The 21114-nt window shown below is 43.5% G+C and overlaps 1 protein-coding gene and 1 non-coding gene across 4 annotated transcripts in view; one reads left to right on the top strand and one right to left on the bottom strand.

Moving 5' to 3' along the window:
* UPF2 (UPF2 regulator of nonsense mediated mRNA decay) overlaps positions 1–13654 on the top strand; it is a 123191-nt gene extending 109537 nt beyond the window's left edge. For all 3 annotated transcript variants that reach the window (XM_034929942.2, XM_034929943.2, XM_008953147.4), the window contains exons 20-22: positions 1924–2065; positions 3719–3839; positions 12372–13654. In XM_034929942.2, the coding sequence (XP_034785833.1) occupies positions 1924–2065; positions 3719–3839; positions 12372–12381 (273 nt within the window). In that variant the 3' untranslated portion in view covers positions 12382–13654. The remainder of the gene's footprint in view (positions 1–1923; positions 2066–3718; positions 3840–12371) is intronic.
* On the bottom strand, positions 10395–10502 carry LOC112441055 (U6 spliceosomal RNA). Its single transcript, XR_003029037.1, has one exon. It is a non-coding gene; the product is annotated as a U6 spliceosomal RNA (small nuclear RNA).
* Positions 13655–21114: the final 7460 nt, after the last annotated feature.

Raw genomic sequence — 21114 nt, 5'->3', positions numbered from 1 at the left:
CTACTTAAAAGAAACTTGTGGACTTTGGAAAATAAGTATACCCCAGCAGTCTGAAATTCTAAATTGTGTGGGTCAAAATAAGATTATGTGTATTTTAGAAGGAATATTTTTGGTTCAAAGTAGGTAGATTATAAACCGGGTGGCTTATGTAATTTTATGTAAATGAATTTGAAGTCCTTGTTTCTTAAAATGTGGCATTTAGTTTAATTTTTAATTTTTAAGGATATATTATTACTAAATTTAAAAAATATTAGCAGACATGAAATGAAAACTCAGAGTACTTGGTTATTAAGTAAATTTTCAGTGCTTCTAAACTTTATTTGGAATTTTGGAAAATATTCAGTTTTTTGGAACATTATTTGAAGAAACATCGCTGGTATGTTGTGGTCTGAAAAAGAAAGTAGATTTTGTTCTGATTTTTATTCCTTTATTTGGCTTTTGGGTGTTGGCCCTTCTGGTGCAACGGTTTTTCTACAAATGTGAAATGTCTTGCCTTATAGGAATCTTTGGATTTTAAGTGAAAGACCTCTTTGTGCATCAAATTTGTACTCAGAAATAACTTTCTGTTGTGGTCATTAGAAAAAAATTGCACCAATGAAGTGAGTAGTTGCAGAGAAAGAAAAAGATAATGCTTTTAGCCATTTATTTTTTTCTAGATTTAAATATTTCTGAATTAGAATAATAAATGTCAATTAAAGCAAGTTTTAATGTAATATAAATGTTATAAAATGCTTTAAAAAGCTTTTTTATTCAAACAAATGCATAACATAGTATAGTTTAATACTGGCAGACAAACCATTTTTGCAATTAATATTTATATAAGGAGTTATGATTTGTTATATTTTGACTAGAATAATTGATAGTTACATGTCATAGTAACTTGAGATTGTATGTTTTTTAATTTTAGCTACAGTCATGGAGTAGCTGCAAAATATCAGCTAAATCACCTTCATTGCTATTATGTTCAGGAAATTTAGTTTGAGTGGCTTCAATATTTTTATCATCTAATTTGCTATAAAGTAGTGTGTCTCTGTTAATAGTATCTTAGCAGCTCTGCAGTAAAGGCAGTAGGCAAAGGTGGCCATCAGTAAATTTGTCTCTTCATTTCCCTGTATTTATTACTGTCTCTTTTATGTTCTTTTTAAGTACATAATACTTGAGAACTTTGCCTTTTGTAAAACTTGTCTCAGAGTTCATAAAATGTGTTTTTGTTCATCTTTTATTTATAATTGTTTCCCTTTAGAAGATCTAAACGAAGAAATTGTTAATCTTATAAATGAATAAGAAAGCCTATATTTCTCACCTTTTTTGATCACGTTATGAAATTTTCTCTATAATGTTTTATACTATTTTATTATTGTGATTAGTACCATCATCATTAGGCTTATTAGTAGATTATGAAGGAAATTTCAAATTTTATCATCAGGAACCTAAAAAGGGGGAAAAATGGCCACCCTGTTTTATTTCTGAGTGTTTAGATAAAAACATCTTAGAGTTGCAACTTCCAGTTCATGATGATTAAGAAATTATCTATCTACCTTTTTTTTTTTTTAATTGAGTTGGAGTCTTGCTCTTTTGCCCAGGCTGGAGTGCAGTGGCACAATCTTGGCTCACTGCAACTTCCGCTTCCCGGGTTCAAGCAGTTCTCCTGCCTCAGCCTCCCGGGTAGCTGGGGCTACAAGTGCATGCCACCACACCCAGCTAATTTTTGTGTTTTTAGTAAAGACGGGGTTTCATCATGTTGACCAGGATGGTCTTGATCTCTTGACCTCGTGATCCACCCGCCTCAGCCTCCCAAAGTGCTGGGATTACAGGTGTGAGCCACCGTGCCCCAGCCTGTACTTGCTATTTTATTTGAAGTCTGTTTTTTCTTTCTCTCAGTGTTCTCAAACTATTTGTAACTCCTTTGTTATTTTCTCCCAGTTTAAGATCCTTAATGTACCCATGTCCTCTCAACTTGCTGCAAATCATTGGAACCAGCAACAGGCAGAACAAGAAGAGAGGATGAGAATGAAAAAGCTCACACTAGATATCAATGAACGGCAAGAACAGGAAGATTATCAAGGTATAAAATCATCTATAAGAGAAGTGGAAATTTTTGTTGCCTTTTGAGCATCAAAATTGTTATTTTGTCTCACCTTCTCATGTCATATTTTTCCACATTTATGCTGAGAAATTCATTTTGTATCCCACTGTTTTTCTTTCACTTATGTGTAAAATAACAATAATGTAATTTTCACCATATTTTGCTCTAATTAAATTAGAGTATAAACTGCTAAGCTACGTTTGCAAGCAAGGTGATAATCAATTTTTAATTGCTTCACATTGCCAGCCAGTTGTGTGCAGATTCATTTAACAAACAGTATGCATTGCTTAATGACAGGGATGCATTCTAAAAAATGTGGCATTAGGCAATTTCATCATTGTGCAAACATCATAGAGTGTACTTGACAAACCTAGATGGTGTAGCCTACTACACACTGAGGCTGTATGGTGTAGCTGTTATGAACTGATGGGACCACCATTGTGTAGGTGTCTGTCATTGACTGGAACATGGTCACGCGGCACACGACTGTATTTACCTCCTTTTGTCTATTTGGAGTCCTGGTCTTGAGGAACCTGTGTTCCTTCAGATTTGAGGAAATACTCAAATTAGGATTCTCATTTTATGCATACATACCCAGCATTTTTCAGTTAATTGGAACCTTACACATCGAGTCCATGGAGACCTCATAGGCTAGCGTTTTGGTGTTCCTGTGGTATGCAGATTTTACAGCCATTAACAGTTGTTTCTACAGCACTGTACTGAATAAACCACCGTCTGTGCAGGAGAGTGTATGTAAATCAGTATTTGTGGTTTCTAATCTTTTAATCTCACTTGTAGAATGTTCTCTCCCAGTCGATACCCAACAGTGTTTTTGTTTGTTTTAAGAGCCTTCCTCTGTCACCCAGGCTGGATGGAGTGCAGTGGCAGAATCACTGCAGCCTCAAACTCCTGGGCTCAAGTGATCCCTCTGCCTCTGCCTCAGCCCCCCAAGTAGCTAAGATTACAGACATGTGTCACCATACCTGGCTAATTTTTAATTTTTTGTAGAGAGGGGATCTTGCTATGTTGCCCAAGCTCATCTTGAACTCCTAGGCTTGAGCAGTCCTCCCGCCTCTGCATCCCAAAGTGGTAGGGTTACAGACGTGAGCCGCCACACCCGGCTCCAACATTCTTAATGATAATAGCTAACACTGGGTGCTTACTCTTTGGCCAGACACTGGTTTATGTACTTTTTCAAAGCATATAATCCTCATAACAATTCTTTGAGATAAGTGTTGTTGTTATCTGCATTTTACATTGAGGGAAATTGAACCTAAAGTCCCACAGCTAGAAAGTGACAGAGCTGGGATATTAACCAGTAGTCTCGCTCTACACACGATGCTCTTAGCTATTGCAATGCACTGCCTCTTAGGCTTTTCTACTGCCTCATAAGATAGCTATGTGGTGGCCAGATTCATAGTAAAGGGAACATTGGGTATTAAAAGAGTCTCCTCTCTTGATAATGCTCTTTTAAAACTTTTTAATCATTTTAGTCTGTATAATGGCTGTTTTTCTTTAGTCAGCTCCCTGACAGGACTAATAAACTTAATCTCCCCAACATTTCATTCACTCTGTAGGAGGAGTACATTTCTAAGAGTTAACAGCATTCTCTTTTTTTGCTCCTAATTACAGAAATGTTGCAGTCTCTTGCACAGCGCCCAGCTCCAGCAAACACCAATCGTGAGAGGCGGCCTCGCTACCAACATCCGAAGGGAGCACCTAATGCAGATCTAATCTTTAAGACTGGTGGGAGGTAAAGCAGTCATTACTCTTTCCTTAGCTGTTTGTTTCCATGATGTCCATAAGAATAAATTAGGGAATTGTGGATTATAGTTTTTGGCAAAGGCCCGATTTTTAGCAAAATAGAAAAGTCTTTGATATTTTAGCAAAATAGAAAAGTAGATATTTGAGGGGAAAAAAACTGCTTTATACCATAGTATGGCTGTTCTGTTTTTTTTATTTTTATTTTTATTTTTTGAGACAAGGTCTTGCTCTGTCGCCCAGGCTGAAGTGCAGTGGCACAATCGCAACTCACTCACTACAGCCTCACCCTCCTGGGCTCAAGTGATCCTCCCACATCAGCCTCCCAAGTAGCTGGGACTATAGGCATGCACCACCATACCTGGCTAATTTGTATGTCTTTTGTAGAGACAGAGTCTCGCCACATTGTGTAGGCTGGTCTCGAACTCCTGAGCTCAAGCCATCTGCCCACGTGGCTGTTCTTACAAAGACATTGGTTTCAGCTAGATCTTGGCTTTTGCCCTCTCTGAGTGGACTTCTTTTTTCTTCTTTTGCTTTAATAGGAAGGAGTTGTTATAGATGAACAAGAGAGAGACATCATAGGCTTTGTGTTAGAATTTCTCAGGTCAGGGTTAATTAATATCGATGTTTACAAAAACTAAAAATCTATTTTCTAGACTTTTAACCATGCAAGTAGAGTTTGTTCCTAAGCTCTTACTTATTTATTTTTTGAGACACAGTCTTGCTCTGTTGCCCAGGCTGGAGTGCAGTGGCGTGATCTCGGCTCACTGCAACCTCTGTCTCCTGGTTCAAGCGATTCTCCAGCCTCAACCTCCCGAGTAGCTGAGACAATAGGGCACGCCACCGCATCTGGCTAATTTTTGTATTTTTAGTAGAGACAGGGTTTCACCATGTTGGCCAGGCTGGTCTCGAACTCCTCACCTCAGGTGATTGCCCGCCTTGGCCTCCCAAAGTGCTGGGATTACAGGCGTGAGCCACCACGTCCAGCCTGTTTTTTTAAATTATAGAATTTCCTGATGGAATTCCTACCAGTTCCACTTAAAGTTAAATTGTTTAATGTGAGATAATTTAAAACTCTATAAAGAATTTGAAAATGAAGATGTTCCCTAATAAGACCTCTTTTATGGTCTTTGTTTTTGTTTTTTTTTTTTGAGGCGGAGTCTCGCTCTGTCGCCCAGGCTGGAGTGCAGTGGCGCGATCTCTGCTCACTGCAAGCTCTGCCTCCCGGGTTCATGCCATTCTCCTGCCTCAGCCTCCTGAGTAGCTGGGACCACAGGTGCCGCCACCACGCCCAGCTAATTTTTAGTATTTTTAGTAGAGACGGGGTTTCACCGTGTTAGCCAGGATGGTCTTGATCTCCTGACCTCGTGATCCGCCCGCCTCGGCCTCCCAAAGTGTTGGGATTACAGGCGTGAGCCACTGCCTCTTTTATGTTTTTTAAGGGTAAGTAATTTAAAGTGTTTCTGGGACATGATCTAAAGACCCATATCATCAACTAATTTTGTTCTTTTTTTTGCGACCGAATCTCACTCTGTCACCCAGGCTGGAGTGCAGCAGCATGATCTTGGCTCTCTGCAACCTCCACCTCTCGGGTTCAAGTGATTCTCCTGCCTCAGCCTCCCAAGTAGTTGGTATTACAGGTGCCCACCCACCACGCCTGGATAATTTTTGTGTTTTTAGTAGAGATGGGGTTTCACCATGTTGGCCAGGATGGTCTCGAACTCCTAACCTCAGGTGGTCCACCCACCTCAATTAATTTTGTCTTGCGGTTAAATTAAAGTGACAGTGGCTTCTGCTGCCCTTACTGATCTCACTTAGTGGATTAGTGTTTAAACCGAGGCTCTACAACAGCCCAAGATGTCACTTTGTTGTTGGGAGCAGGGGAGCAGGTGTAGATGGGGAGTGTGCTGGGGATGGCAGAATTAGATCATGATTCAGGAGGGTAGCATGGGGGAAAATGTAGTCATCAGAGCCTGTGTCTGTTACTCACTGGACATCACTGAACATATTCATGTGTTCTGGTGGCATCTTTCTTTGAACTATTTGCTCAGATAACTCTAATCAAATTGTAATGTAGAAAACTGGCTTGTCAAGACAGTTTAGAGATCTGTTCTTTAGCATCTGTTGAGTATAATTAAAAAAAAAAAATCCAAGTTGGAAATGACCTGTAAACCCATCTAATTAGGCATAATAAGATATTAGGTTATTTTTAATTATCCAAACTTTATTAAAGTCCTTTAATTAAGCCTGTTTTATTGCTGCTAAAATGTAGACACTAGCTAGGTTAACAGGCAATGAAAAATGTTCATTTCCTGCTTTTGCATTTTCTTAGAGTAGCTTTAAATATATGCCACAGTGTTCTTGATAACATCTATTCCCTCCTGTCTCATCATCAGAGACCAAAACTATTAGAATATTTGTATTTCGGTTGGTAAAAAGTAATGCGGTTTTTGCCAATAAAAGTAATGGGAAAAACTGCAGTTACTTTTGCACCAGCATAATATCTTGATGTTTTCCATCATCTTCACCTGTTCATATTGCAGCCTAACGTCTCTGAATAGCACGTTTTTATTAATCCCTAACCCCCTCACAATTCATGTATTGCAAGTATAGTGTCTTAGTAATTTGTGTAGACTCACTATGGAGTTGGATGACATAAGGGGCATCCAGTAGGATTTGCCTCCCTCCGTGTACACTCATCCAGGACTGCACTGTGGAAGATGGAGTACAAGACAGGGTCTTTACCTGCACGGTTGTGGTCCAGTAGGGAAGCCGAGTATGGGTACTTGAAAGATAATTCCACCCTCTTCATTTGTCTGTTTCAAAAACCTTGGGTGAGAGTCTGTTAAGGACCAGGCAGGAGATATGTAAGCATGTGTGTGCTGTCAGCGACGTGCGTGTGAACAGAGGTAAGCCTTTCTTAACCTGGTTACCGGTGTCAGTCACTTTGCAGAGTTCCTTCACTTTCTGTTTTCCCTTCCTCCCTCCAGTTCCTCCTTGGAAGAATCGGCTACACTTGCCCCTTCTTCCTTGCTCCCACTTGGGTGGCTTACCCCTGCCAAGTCACAGCTGGCAGTGGGAGGCATTGCCCACCCCAGTGGCTGTGCTAGAAAAGAGAGGTTCATTATTGACTCCTGTCACCTTCTCAGTCCCTAGGTCTAGGCAGCTTCTGCCGTCACTGGCATCCCCACCTGCCATCTCTTGGCCTCATCTCAGCAGCACTTTGCATTGTAGGCCCTCCTTGTTCTCCCAACAGACCCTTCCTTGGCGTCTGTGATTCTGCTGGCTTCTGGGTTTTCCCTTCCCGCGATCACTGTGGCTCCTGCTGCTGACACTGCCTCCTTTCTGCGCTTCCCTGCCTAGGGATGTCTGTGTTCCTTGGGCTCAGCCTGGGCCCTCTTCTCCTTCTGCACTCTCAAAGGAGGTGTCATCCCTCCCAGTGGCCTGGCTTCCATCCAGGTCTTCAGCCCAGATCTTACATTTTCATTTCTGACTTTCCACCCCACTGTGACTCAGAGATGGAAGACTTGTGCCCCTGCCCCAGACCCCTCTTCCCCAGGGTCTCCAGTGCAGGGAGAGGAAGCGTTGTCTGCCCCCTTGTCCACAAAAGAAAAGGAAGTTGTGTTATTGACAGCTCCTCCTCCCTCAATCCCTAAATCTAGTTCATTAGCAAATCCTCTGCATTCTGCTCCCAAATGGCCCTCATTCTTGCCTTTTCTATTCTCTGCCCATAGCCAAGACCATGGGTCAAGCCACCATCACCTCTTGCCTGGATTGCTGTTGCTGCCTCAGCCTCCTCATCATCCTCTCCGTCTCAACCTTCAACCCTTTCCAATTCATTCTCTCCCTACAGACCCAGTGTTCTTTCTAAAACACAAATGTGATATCTGTGTGTGCCCTTCTGCTCAAAATCATCCAACGGCTCCTCGTGGCTTGTAGGATAAAAAGTCTAAACTCCTCAACTTGGTTCCCAAGGCCCCGTGGTGCAGGTGGACATACGTTACTGGCTTCATCTCCTGCTGTTCTTTCCCCTGCTGCAGCCTAGCTGACCTTTAGTTCTGTGTTCTTTTTGCCTCCTCTGTGTGGAACAGTCTCCAGCTGTTCCCCTGGAGAACTCCTGCTCCTTCGGGTCCTGCCTTGGTGTTCCTGAGTCTGACATAGGTCAGTGCGGATCTGCTGCCATGACTTACGGTATTTCTGCAGACCCTGTCCTCCTTAAGTGCCGCGTAGCTTGTCTCTATTCCCCATGAGATTACAGGCGATGAGGGCAGGGACTAAGTCTCATTTGTTTCCATTCTGTCTCCTTCACAGCTCTTGGTGCCTGGCACCTAGTAGGTGCTCAGTAAATATTTGGTGAGTGGACAAAAGAACTTTTCACAGTCTGTGTTCAGTCACTGAATAAACGTTCTCATTCCAGTTCTGCTCCCTAGCTCTTCCCTGTTTTTCTTTTTTGTAAGAGTCCTAGCTTTTGAGCTAGCCACTCAACCTGTTTTAAGATCTCTTCTTAAAATAGCACCTTAAAAAAAGAAAACCTAACTTGTCCATCAGTCTTAAGAATAGCACTCTGTAAAGTATCACAAATGGAATTTTTATAGTCAATGCTCCTAAAGTATAGGTGCGATAAACATGGTAGACGAACAAACATGGAAACATGAGATTTTACCCTTTAGAGGACCAGATGTTCTTTGCCTTTTTTAAAATTTACATTTTAAGGCTGGTTGTGATGGCTCATACCTGTATCCCAGCACTTTGGGAGGCCGAGGAAGGCGGATCACCTGAGGTCAGGAGTTCGAGACCAGCCTGACCAACATGGTGAAACCCCGTCTCTACTAAAATTAGAAAAATTAGCCGGTCATTGTGGCGGGCACCTATAATCCCAGCTACTCAGGAGTCTGAGGCAGGAGAATCACTCGAACCTGGGAGGTGAGGTTGCAGTGAGCCAAGATTGCGCCATTGCACTCCAGCCTGGGCAACAAGAGCGAAACTCTATTTTAAAAAATCAGTTATTAATATTAGTAATGTTATACGGCAGATAAAGGGAAATTTATTTGGAAACTGATTATAAAGTAGTTTAGGTCTAGGAGCAGTGGCTCACACCTGTAATCTCAGCACTTTGGGAGGTCGAGGTGGAAGGATCGCTTGAGCCCAGGAGGCAGAGACTGCCAGATCACACCACTGCACTCCAGGTTGGGCGACAGAGCCAGACCCTGTCTCAAAAAAAAAAGTAGTTTAAAAAAAAAAAATTTTTTTTTTTGAGACGACATGTTGCTCTGTTACCCAGGCTGGAGTGCAGTGGCACAATCTCAGTTCAGTGCAGCCTCCACCTCCTGGGTTCAAGTGATTCTTCTGTTAGCCTCCCGAGTGGCTGGGATTACAGGTATGCAGTCCACCACTCTTGACTAATTTTTATATTTTTAATAGAGACATAGTTTCGCCATGTTGGCCAGGCTGGTCTTGAACTCCTGACCTCAGGTGATCTGCCTGCCTGGACCTCCCAAAGTGCTGGGATTATAGGTGTCAGCCACCATGCCCAGCATAAACTATTTTTCTCCTGTAGCTTTTGATGGACTCCCAGATTTTAATTTGTATTTGTATATTTTCTAACCAGGAGATCCTTGAAATAAGGACATAAATTAAAATTTCAGCCCTTTAACAAATCAGAGGCATTTGCTTACAATGAGTTGAAACGGCAACAGTGCTGTAAGTAAAACTATTATGTAGGGTTTTCTGTATTGCAGAACAAGGTTGTTTTTCTAATACACTAGTATTGAAAACCTGTGAAGCGTAACATTTTTGGCAAGTGTTAATACTTATATGGCTTAGATGGTACTAATTCATATGGGTTATTTTAATGCTACTCAAACTTTAAAATACATATTAACTCTCTAGACTCTTACTAAAAAGCAAGTTCTGATTCGTTTCTTTTATTATTATTACTTTTTTTTATTATTGTGGAAAGCTTCATGAATTTGCGTGTCATTCTTTTTTGTTGTTTTTTGAGATGGAGTCTTGTTCTGTTGCCCAGGCTGGAGTGCAGTGCTGGGATCTCGGCTCAATGCAACCTCTACCTCCCGAGTTCAAGCAGTTCTTGTGCCTCAGCCTCCCAAGTAGCTGTGATTACAGGCATGTGCCACCACCCCCAGCTAATTTTTTTTTTTTTTTTTTGTGATGGAGTCTCACTATATCGGAGTGCAGTGGCATGATCTCGGCTCACTGGAACCTCCGCCTCCCGGGTTCAAGCAATTCTCTGCCTCAGCCTCCTGGGTAGCTGGGATTACAGGCACCTGCCACCACGCCTGGCTAATTTTTGTATTTTTAGTAGAGACGGGGTTTCACCATCTTGGCCAGGCTGGTCTTGAACTCCTGACCTCATGATCCACCCTCCTCGGCTTCCCAAAGTGCTGGGATTACAGGCATGAGCCACCGCGCCCAGCCAAATTTTTGTATTTTTAGTAGAGATGAGGTCTCACCATGTTGGCCAGGCTGGTCTCCAAAACTCCTGACCTCAACTGATCTGCCTGCGTTAGCCTCCCAAAGTGCTGAGAGTACAGGCGTGAGCCACTGCACCCCACCTGTGTGTCATCCTTGCACAGGGCCGTGCTAGTCTTCTCTGTATCACTACAATTTTTAGTATATGTGCTGCTGAAGTGAGCACAACAAGCTCTGGTTACTTTTAAACAAGATCTCCAGTGATGTCAAAGCTGCTGGTGTGTGGCCTACACTTAGCGGCATAGGAGTATACTGTCTGACTTTTAAACCCATCTTTTTAAAGATGATTTTGTGGTTGTTTTATTTTGTTTTTGAGACAGGGTCTTCTCTGTCACCCAGGCTGGAGTGCAGTGGCGTGATCACAGGTCACCGCAGCCTTGACCTCCTGGGCTCAGCAGTCCTGCCTCAGCCTCTCCGTATCTGGGACTACAGGCACACACCACTACCAATGGCTAGTTTTTTTTATTTTTAGTGGAGTCGAGGTCTCACTATGTTGCCCAGGCTGATCTTGAACTCTTGTAAACCTATCTTAAGTAGAGTCTGCATTTTTTCGTCAGATTTTTTTTTTATATCTTTATGTAAGGTTAAATTAGTGATAGTTTTGTTATAAAATAGAGTCCATTGTAGAATTGCATTTAATCCAAAGTGTATATTGTATTAATAAACAGTTTTTGAGCTGATAGATTTTTGAGTCACTCAGAATGATTGTTTGCCTATAAACCAGTCAAATGACACCTTACACTATAAGTAGTGATATAACTATCCCTTACTTAGCAAAGATTTTGAACATTTTTTCCTGTCATTTACTGCATTTATTTAAAGTATTCTAGGTTAGATAGCTGCCTTTTCTTGACTTCAGGAGAGATGCTTGAATCTTCTCTTTCATTCTCTCAGGGAATACTTGTGTTCTTTCCATCAGTTCATTTCTGGAAGAGTTATGGATCTTATCCAGCTGAGGATATGCTTTTCCATATTTGCATCTTAACGCTTTGAAAGTTTCTTGCTAAGGTAGCTTGCTCTGTGAAAAACAAACTGTTCATCTGCTTGGACTGCCATGACAAAATATTACAGCCCTAGTAGCTTAAACGACAGATGTCTGTTGTCTCGCAGCACTGGAGGCCGCCGGCAGGAAACCTGAGGTCAGGGAGTCAGCGGGGCTGGTTCCTTCTGAGGCCTGGAGGAAGACTGCTCCAGGCCTGCCTTCTAGCTGCTGGGGGTGCCGGCAGTCTTTGGCTTCCATACCTTGTCATACCTCACCCTGGTCTCCGCCTTTGTCTTCACGTGGCCTTTTCCCCCTGTGTGTGTCTGTGTGCAAATTTCCCTTTTTATAGAGATGCAGTCATATGGGATTAGGGCTCCACCCTGCTCCAGTATGGCCTTATCTGAAGTAATTACATCTACAGCAACCTTGTTTCCAAATACGATCACATTCTGAGGTCCTGCAGGTCAGTGTTAACATGTGAATTTTGGGGATACACAACTGAACCATAACACAAACTGTGAATTCTTAGCATCTTAAGAATAAGTTGTAGAAGAGAACAGAGCCACCCCTCCAGCCATTGCTCCAATGGCTCTGGTTAAGTTGTAGTTCAGTAGAGAGCACGAATGCTCTCAAAAAAGCACTACAGTTGTCCTCGGTATCCACAGGGGGTTGCTTCCCGGATCCCCTCAGACACCAAAATGCACAGACATTCAAGTCCCTGGTAAAAAATGGTGTAGCATTTATGTATAACATATGCACATCCTCCCGTGTACTTTAAATCATCTCTAGATTACTTGTAATACCTAATAAAGTGTAGATGCTATGGAGATAGTTGATATACTGTATTGTTTTTAATATTTATGTTATTTTTTATTGTTTGGGGTTTTTTTCCCCGAATATTTTTGGTCCATGAATGTGGAACCCGCAGATGCCAGGGCCAACTGTAACTTGGGGTAGTGACTTGGTGGTGGTGGGTAGCGTTGCAGACGCCGTCTTGCTGGACTTTGTCCTGTGGCAGCTAGCTCTCTGATGTGACCCTGTTTGTTCCTTTAGGAGACGTTGATCCAGCAGCACGTGTCATTTCATTAGGTCCTGTATCTGATGTTGTGGATAGTGGAGTCCTCCAGCAATTGAATGAGAGCAGTGGACACATCTCAGCAGGTCGGTCTAGAGAGTTGCGAATCTAAACCTGGGACAGGCTGGGGCCAGGAGGCAGAAACACCAGCCTCTGCCAACACCGGAACAAGCCGACGCTTCCAGACAAGGCGGAAAAGGCCTTTTGTAATGGAAATCTCGCGAGGGTTAATCTTCTCTTGAGAATGGCAGTCAAGAAATGAGATGGTTCACTTGACTACTGAGCAGTTACACCAAGGAGAGCGTGAAGGAGATGATTGAGCCAGAGAAGAAACGGGTTGTGATGGTAATGGTGTGGGGGAAATGAACTTGAGCTTTAAACTTGATTTGAGTTTCAGTGTCTCTGAATTGAACATCCCACCTTGGAAGAAGATACATTTGGGGGCTCCAGGACTACAGTAGAAAAGTATAGAGCAAGCAGGAAAATCTTCTAGTAAAACTTACATGCAGGACAACAAAATGATGAAAGATATCCAAATACCAGATAATCCACCAGGAAGGCTTTTGTTTAGGAATTTGTTTCAAGAGGAACAAGGGATGAGGGAGAAAAATCCGTTTTATCCATCAGAGTCAGTGATATAAAATTGCCTATTAAGGTAAAAGAAAAATGTGGAGACTATTTTACTATACAGAGAGCATTAATTCAGATGGCTTAGAAAAGTGATACCAGCCCAAGAACAGGGATCTAGTTGAGCCCATTGTAAGTATCATTGAAAACAAAACATGCCCATCAGCATGTCACAGAAAACGAACGAAGGACAACAAGAAGTGGATGAGAATATTTTGTTGACCTTCATGGGTTTACAGCCTCTGTCTCTAAACAAAGTATGGAAACAAGTAGAGCTTTTATTTTGCTTTTGTTGTTGTTTTGTTTGTTTTGTTTTCCCCCACTAAATAGAAATGAGGGTCCTTAGTCTGTTTCTGACAATCTGTTAATTTCTTAGGACAGCTGTCTTTGGTTTGCTTTCCAGCAGGCGTAGTACATTTAGTCAGAGAGCACATCTGTATGCGACAACTTGATTACATCTTTTTTTCTAGCTATTTTGCATTTTTTCTTTTACCATGTTTCAGTTTCTGCATGTAGATTTAAATAAAAAACAAAACTTGTAAAGTTGTAACATTTCACATGGAAATGCTGCCCAATCTTCACCAGCTTCAGAAATCTGACCTTTGCCGATGCTGCAATAAAGTGTTGTAATTTAGATTTGGCGTGGTGTTGTTTTGTTTGGTTTGGGTTTTGGAAACCGATTGAACGGGTAAATTGGTATCTCCCAGCGTCATGTTTGTGCTTTAAAAATACATTCTCGGCCAGGTGCAGTGGCTCACGCCTGTAATCCCAGCACTTTGGGAGGCCGAGGTGGGCGGATCACGAGGTCAGGAGATCGAGACCATCCTGGCTAACACAATGAAACACCATCTGTACTAAAAATACAAAAAATTAGCCGGGCGTGGTGGCGGACACCTGTAGTCCCAGCTACTCGGGAGGCTGAGGCAGGAGAATGGCGTGAACCTGGGAGGCGGAGCTTGCAGTGAGCCGAGATCACGCCACTGCACTCCGGCCTGGGTGAAAGAGCCAGACTGCATCTCAAAAAAAAAAAAAAATACATTCTCAGACGACTAGTGTTGTGTTCACCTTAAGGATTCCATCTCTGCATGACTTTTCTTAGGTGCCGGAGTTAATGTACCTTTGGGGCTAATGAAAAAAAAAGTAGCCTACACAGACCAATAGAATGCACATTTTTAGAAGAGGCCGAATACTGGTGAAGATGGGAAATGGTACAGCGTGGTTCAGCCTGGGGCAGCGTTTGTGATTTATGTGGGCAGAGCCTCTGCAAAGCAGGTAACTCACAAAGGAACAGCAAGAACCACTCTTGTTCATCTCTTGCCAGGTGTTAATTTTAAGGCTGATTTACACACTCCAAACGGAGTTACTGTAATCACCATTGCTAAAATTTCAAAAATCAAGCTGAGAGTTATTATCATTTGAAAAAAAACAAGGATTTATTAAAGAAAGAACCTTCCAGATTTCACTTACCGGAAGTTTATCATCCAGCCCTTATCACCATCTTCATCACTGACTTGTGTACTGTTACTCACTGTCCTTTTGTTGGGTTTACAAGTTTATCATTTTTATATTATTTCTAGGTGTCAGATTATTTATTACAGGGAGCCAGGATCATTCTAAATTCACCCTTTAAATTTCATGTCATACACAAGGCAGACAATGTGAAAATCAGGTGCATGGTGATGATTTACCTTTATTTACCTTTCATCTAGAAAGAATAAAGTCACTAGCAGGTGTAATATGTTGGGGAACCAGAAAGTGGGCCAAATTAGATTCTTCACAACATTGCATCTTCAGTTTGAAAGGACAAGCCCCCTGAATTTTGGAAATGTTTATGATTCTCATAACTGTCAGTCTTTTGGGCCTCCTTTTTCCCCCTTGTGATCAGGAGAGGTAAGCAGGTGTTAACACATCTGGCTGTCAGACTTCTTCCTTTGAGACTTTGATTCTTTTTGGGGGAGTGATAAGCTGGAAAGGCATCCCGGCAGCCTCAGGATCTGTCTCAAGGTCAGTCCCCTTACTTCCCTATGGGAGCCTCACAGGCCCTTGGACACTCTGCGTTTACATACAGCTACTGCAGACCTGAGGTGTGCAAAACCAAGCAGCCTGACGGAGGGTGCAGAAAGTGCACAGTGGCTAGGAGAGCGCAAAGCAAGGATCATGATGAGAAAACAAAAACCCAAACAGAAGCCAGGCACAAACACACAAAAGAGCAAAAACCTGAGAAGCTCAGTATGGTCTTAACCCTAGAGCATACAGAAGATTCGGATTGGAAGAAACACTCATTTTATAGTCAAGGAATCATGCTGAGAGGTGTGTTAATGCCATTCAGTACAGTAGAATCAGTAATTGATGCTTTCAGGATTTTTATAATGAGCAGAAATATTAGTAACTTCATTATAGGAAGGAATAGAGTTGACGCTTGAACACTGGTGGTTAGGGTTTATGACCCCCCGTGCAGTCAGAAATTCACAAAGAACTTTTTTTTTTGAGATGGAGTCTCACTCTGTCCCCAGGATGGAGTGCAGTGGTGCGATCTCGGCTCACTACAACCTCCGCCTGGTGGGTTCAAGAGATTCTCCAGCCTCAGCCTCCCAAGTAGCTGGGATAACAGGTGCCTGCCACCTCGCCTGGCTAATTTTTGTATTTTTAGTAGAGATGGGGTTTCACCATGTTGGCCAGGCTGGTCTCAAACTCCTGGCCTCAGGTGATCCACCTGCCTCGGCCTCTCAAAGTGCTGGGCTCACAGGCATGAGCCACCGCGCCTGGCCTGCATGTAACTTTTGACTCCCCACAGACTTTACAAATATAGCCTGGTGTTGACTGGAAGCCTTAGCAATATCATAAGTAGTCAGTTAACATGTTTTGTATGTTATATGTATTATGTATTTTATTCTTACAATAAAGTAAGCTAAGGATAATGCTATTAAGAAAATCATGGGCCAGGTATGGTGGCTTATGCTTATGATCCCAGCATTTTGGAGGCTGCGGTGGGAAGATCACTTGAGCCATGGAGCTTGTGGCTGCAATGAACAGAGATTGTGCCACTGCACTCCAGCCTGGGCAACTGAGTGAGACCCTGTCTCTAAATAAATAAATAAATAAATGAGAAAACCATAAGGAAGGGAAAATATATTTACTATTAAGTGGAAGTGGATCGTCATAAAAGTCTTCATCCTCGCCTTCACATTGAGTAGGTGAGGAGGAGGAGTTGGTCTTGCTGTCTCAGGGGTGGTAGAGGTGGAAGAAAATCCATGTATAAGTGGGCCCATGCAGTTCAAACCTGTGCATTCAAGAGTCAACTGTAGTCCTGGAGTAGTGAGACCTACAGTAGAGAGGTGAGACCGCAGATTTCCTGACTCCAACCATGTCATGTAATATCTTCATGATACTCAGAGTGAAAAACTCAAGATATTCTTTGGAAAAGGCAGAGATGCAACATGTCTCAGGTTCCTTTCTAAAATTGTTTTCAAGTTTTTACATATTCAGAGGTAAACTTTCAGCTATTGGGAGCCCAATGTGTCTTGTAAGTTTTTTTGTTTTTGTTTTTTTTGAGACAAGAGTCTCACTCTGTTGCCCAGGCTGCAGTGCAGTGGCATGATCTGTGCTCACTGCAACCTCCCCGTCCCAGGCTCAAGTGATTCTCCCACCTCAGCCTCCCAAGTAGCTAGGATTATAGGTGTGCACCACCACGCCCGGCTAATTTTTGTATTTTTAGTAGAGATGGGGTTTTTCCATGTTGGCCAGGCTGATCTCCTAACCTCAAGTGCTCTGCCTGCCTTGGCCTCCCAAAGTGCTGGGATTACAGGCGTGAGCCACTGCGCCTACCACCCAATGTGTTTCTTAGTTGCAAATGGAAGGTATCCAATTAGCTACTTCTTTTTTGTTTGTTTGTTTGTTTTGAGACTGAGGCTCACTCTGTCGCCCAGGCTGGAGTGCAGTGGCTGATCTCGGCTCACTGCAGCCTCCACCTCTTGGGTTCAAGCGATTCTCCTGCCTCACTCTCCCGAGTAGCTGGGATTACAGGTGCCCACTACCACACCTGGCTAGTTTTTGTATTTTTAGTAGAGCTGGGGTTTCACCATGTTGGCCAGCTGGTGTTGAGCTCCTGACCTCAAGTGATCCACCCGCCTTGGTGTCTCAAAGTGCTGGGATTGCAGGCGTGAGCCACCGCACCCGGCCAGATTTAAACTTGTATATGAATACTTGGAGACCCAGGGAAAACAGAGATTCATTGGACAGATACCTATTGATCTCACTCTATGTGCTAAGGCACTGTTGTAAGCCCTGGGGATAGAGGTGGAGGGACAGTCACTGCCCTGGAGGAACTAACATCCTTCCAGCAGGGGAAACAGACAGAAATGTGAACAATTCAGTGAATTTAAGCCATGGTATCTGTGAAGTGCTTAGAGCAAGGCTTGGCACGTAGGAAGGATTCCTTTAGTGGCCGCTGCTGTAATTACACCTTTGCGTGTGCTGTTTCCTAGGCTCATACCCCTAGCCTTTTTTTTTTTTTTTCTGAGACGGAGTCTTGCCCTGTCGTCCAGGCTGGAGTGCAGTAGTGCGATCTCGGCTCACTGCAGCCTCTGCCTCCCGGGTTCAAGTGATTCTCCTGCCTCAGCCTCCCGAGTAGCTGGGATTACAGGCATGCACCACCACTTCCAAGTAATTTTGTATTTTTAGTAGAGGCAGGGTTTCTCCATGTTGGTCAGGCTGGTCTCGAATTCCTGACCTCAGGTATTCCATCTGCCTCGGCCTCCCAAAGTGCTAAGATTACAGGCATGAACCACTGCGCCTGGCCGACACACACGACTTTCAACAACTATGCTTTATTGCGCATAGAAACGTACCTGAACAGTAGTGGGAACCATGGGAATGCCACTCTTCAGGGAATATGGCCTTGCCAAGTAGAGAGAGAATGTTCCCACCTCCCCAGAGACCACTGAACACTTAAATTCAGGCACAAACCTTTTATTCTCTCATTAATGTTTCTTCTGTATGCTCTTCCCTCCCAAAGTTGGGAGGCCATTTGAATATCAAGGAGAAATATGTAGTATTCCCAGTTTATATGATTCTTTCATCCAAAAAGTATCATGGCAGCTTCTGAGCCCTGCAATGTGCCTAGACAGGAACTGGCCTGGGACAAACCACCCCAGGTGTTAGTTTCTGAGACACATTGTGGATGGCGGTCAGGACAAACAAAATCCAAGGTGCCCTTTGGAAAAGATGGGAATTCTATTTTTTTTTTTTTTTTGAGATGGAGTTCTGCTGCCAGGCTGGAGTGCAGTGGCGCAATCTCAGCTCACTGCAACCTCTGCCTCCCAGGTTCAAGCGATTTTCCAGCCTCAGCCTCCCAAGTAGCTGGGATAACAGGTGCCTGCCACCTCATCTGGCTAATTTTTGTATTTTTAGTAGAGATGGGGTTTCACCATGTTGGCCAGGCTGGTCTCAAACTCCTGACCTTAGGTGATCTACCTGCCTCAGCCTCTCAAAGTGCTGGGTTCACAGGCATGAGCCACTGCGCCCGGCCTGCATGTAACTTTTGACTCCCCACAGACTTTACAAATATAGCCTGGTGTTGACTGGAAGCCTTAGCAATATCATAAGTAGTCAGTTAACATGTTTTGTATGTTATATGTATTATGTATTTTATTCTTACAATAAAGTAAGCTAAGGATACTGTTATTAAGAAAATCATGGGCCAGGTATGGTGGCTTATGCTTATGATCCCAGCATTTTGGAGGCTGCGGTGGGAAGATCACTTGAGCCATGGAGCTTGTGGCTGCAATGAACAGAGATTGTGCCACTGCACTCCAGCCTGGGCAACTGAGTGAGACCCTGTCTCTAAATAAATACATAAATAAATAAATGAGAAAACCATAAGGAAGAGAAAATATATTTACTATTAAGTGGAAGTGGATCGTCATAAAAGCCTTCATCCTCGTCGTCTTCACATTGAGTAGGTGAGGAGGAGGAGTTGGTCTTGCTGTCTCAGGGGTGGTAGAGGTGGAAGAAAATCCATGTATAAGTGGGCCCATGCAGTTCAAACCTGTGCATTCAAGAGTCAACTGTAGTCCTGGAGTAGTGAGACCTACAGTAGAGAGGTGAGACCGCAGATTTCCTGACTCCAACCATGTCATGTAATATCTTCATGATACTCAGAGTGAAAAACTCAAGATATTCTTTGGAAAAGGCAGAGATGAAACATGTCTCAGGTTCCCTTCTAAAATTGTTTTCATCTGGCTGGGCGCGGTGGCTCATGCCTGTAATCCCAGCACTTTGGGAGGCCGAGGCGGGCGGATCACAAGGTCAGGAGATCGAGACCATCCTGGCCAACACAGTGAAACCCGGTCTCTACTAAAAATACAAAAAAAAATTAGCCGGGCGTGGTGGCGGGCGCCTGTAGTCCCAGCTGGAGGCTGAGGCAGGAGAATGGCATGAACCCGGGAGGCGGAGCTTGCAGTGAGCCGAGATCGCGCCACTGCACTCCAACCTCGGTGACAGAGCGAGACTCTGTCTCAAAAAAAAAAAATTGTTTTAAAGTTTTTATATATTCAGAGGTAAACTTTCAGCTATTGGGAGCCCAATGTGTCTTGTAGATTTTTTTGTTTTTGTTTTTGTTTTGAGACAGAGTCTCACTCTGATGCCCAGGCTGCAGTGCAGTGGCATGATCTGTGCTCACTGCAACTTCTGCCTCCGAGGCTCAAGCAATTCTTCCGCCTCAGCCTCCCAAGTAGCTGGGATTATAGGCGTGCATCACCACGCCTGGCTAATTTGTGTATTTTTAGTAGAGATGTGGTTTCTCCATGTTGGCCAGGCTGGTCTCCAACTCCTGACCTCAAGTGCTCCATCCGCCTTGGCCTCCCAAAGTGCTGGGATTACAGGCATAAGCCACTGTGCCTGGCCGGATTTAAACTTTTATGTGAATACTTGAGACCCAGGGAAAACAGAGATTCACTGGACAGATAGCTATTGATCTCACTCTATGTGCTAAGGCACTGTCGTAAGCCCTGGGGATAGAGGTGGAGGGACAGTCACTGCCCTGGAGGAACTAACATCCTTCCAGCAGGGGAAACAGACAGAAATGTGAACAATTCAGTGAATTTAAGCCATGGTATCTGTGGAGTGCTCAGAGAAAGGTTTGGCACGTAGGAAGGATTCCTTCAGTGGCCGCTGCTTTAATTACACCTTTGTGTGTGCTGTTTCCTAGGCTCATGCCCCTAGCCTTTTTTTTTTTTTTTTTTTTTTTTTGAGACGGAGTCTTGCCCTGTCGTCCAGGCTGGAGTGCAGTAGTGCGATCTCGACTCGCTACAGCCTCTGCCTCCTGGGTTCAAGCGATTCTCCTGCCTCAGCCTCCCGAGTAGCTGGGATTACAGGCATGTACCACCATGCCCAGCTAATTTTGGATTTTTAGCAGAGGCATGGTTTCTCCATGTTGGTCAGGCTGGTCTCGAATTCCTGACCTCAGGTCATCCGTCCGCCTTGGCCTCCCAAAGTGCTAAGATTACAGGCATGAACCACTGCGCCCGGCCGACACACACGACTTTCAACAACTATGCTTTATTACGCATAGAAGCGTACCTGAACAGTAGTGGGAACCATGGGAATGCCACTCTTCAGGGAATATGGCCTTGCCAAGTAGAGAGAGAATGTTCCCACCTCCCCAGAGACCACTGAACACTTAAATTCAGGCACAAACCTTTTATTCTCTCATTAATGTTTCTTCTGTATGCTCTTCCCTCCCAAAGTTGGGAGGCCATTTGAATATCAAGGAGAAATATGTAGTATTCCCCGTTTATATGATTCCTTCATCCAAAAAGTATCATGGCAGCTTCTGAGCCCTGCAATGTGCCTAGACAGGAACTGGCCTGGGTCAAACCACCCCAGGTGTTAGTTTCTGAGATACATCGTGGATGGCGGTCGGGACCAATAAAATCCAAGGCGCCGTTTGGAAAAGATGGGAATTCTTTTTTTCTTTCTTTCTTTCTTTTTTTTTGAGATGGAGTATAGTTCTGCCACCAGGCTGGAGTGCAGTGGCACAATCTCAGCTCACTGCAACCTCTGCCTCCCAGGTTCAAGCGATTTTCCAGCCTCAGC

Source organism: Pan paniscus, chromosome 8 (assembly GCF_029289425.2).
Source record: "Pan paniscus chromosome 8, NHGRI_mPanPan1-v2.0_pri, whole genome shotgun sequence".
Lineage (NCBI taxonomy): Eukaryota > Metazoa > Chordata > Mammalia > Primates > Hominidae > Pan > Pan paniscus.
This window is presented reverse-complemented; position numbering and strand designations above follow the sequence as displayed.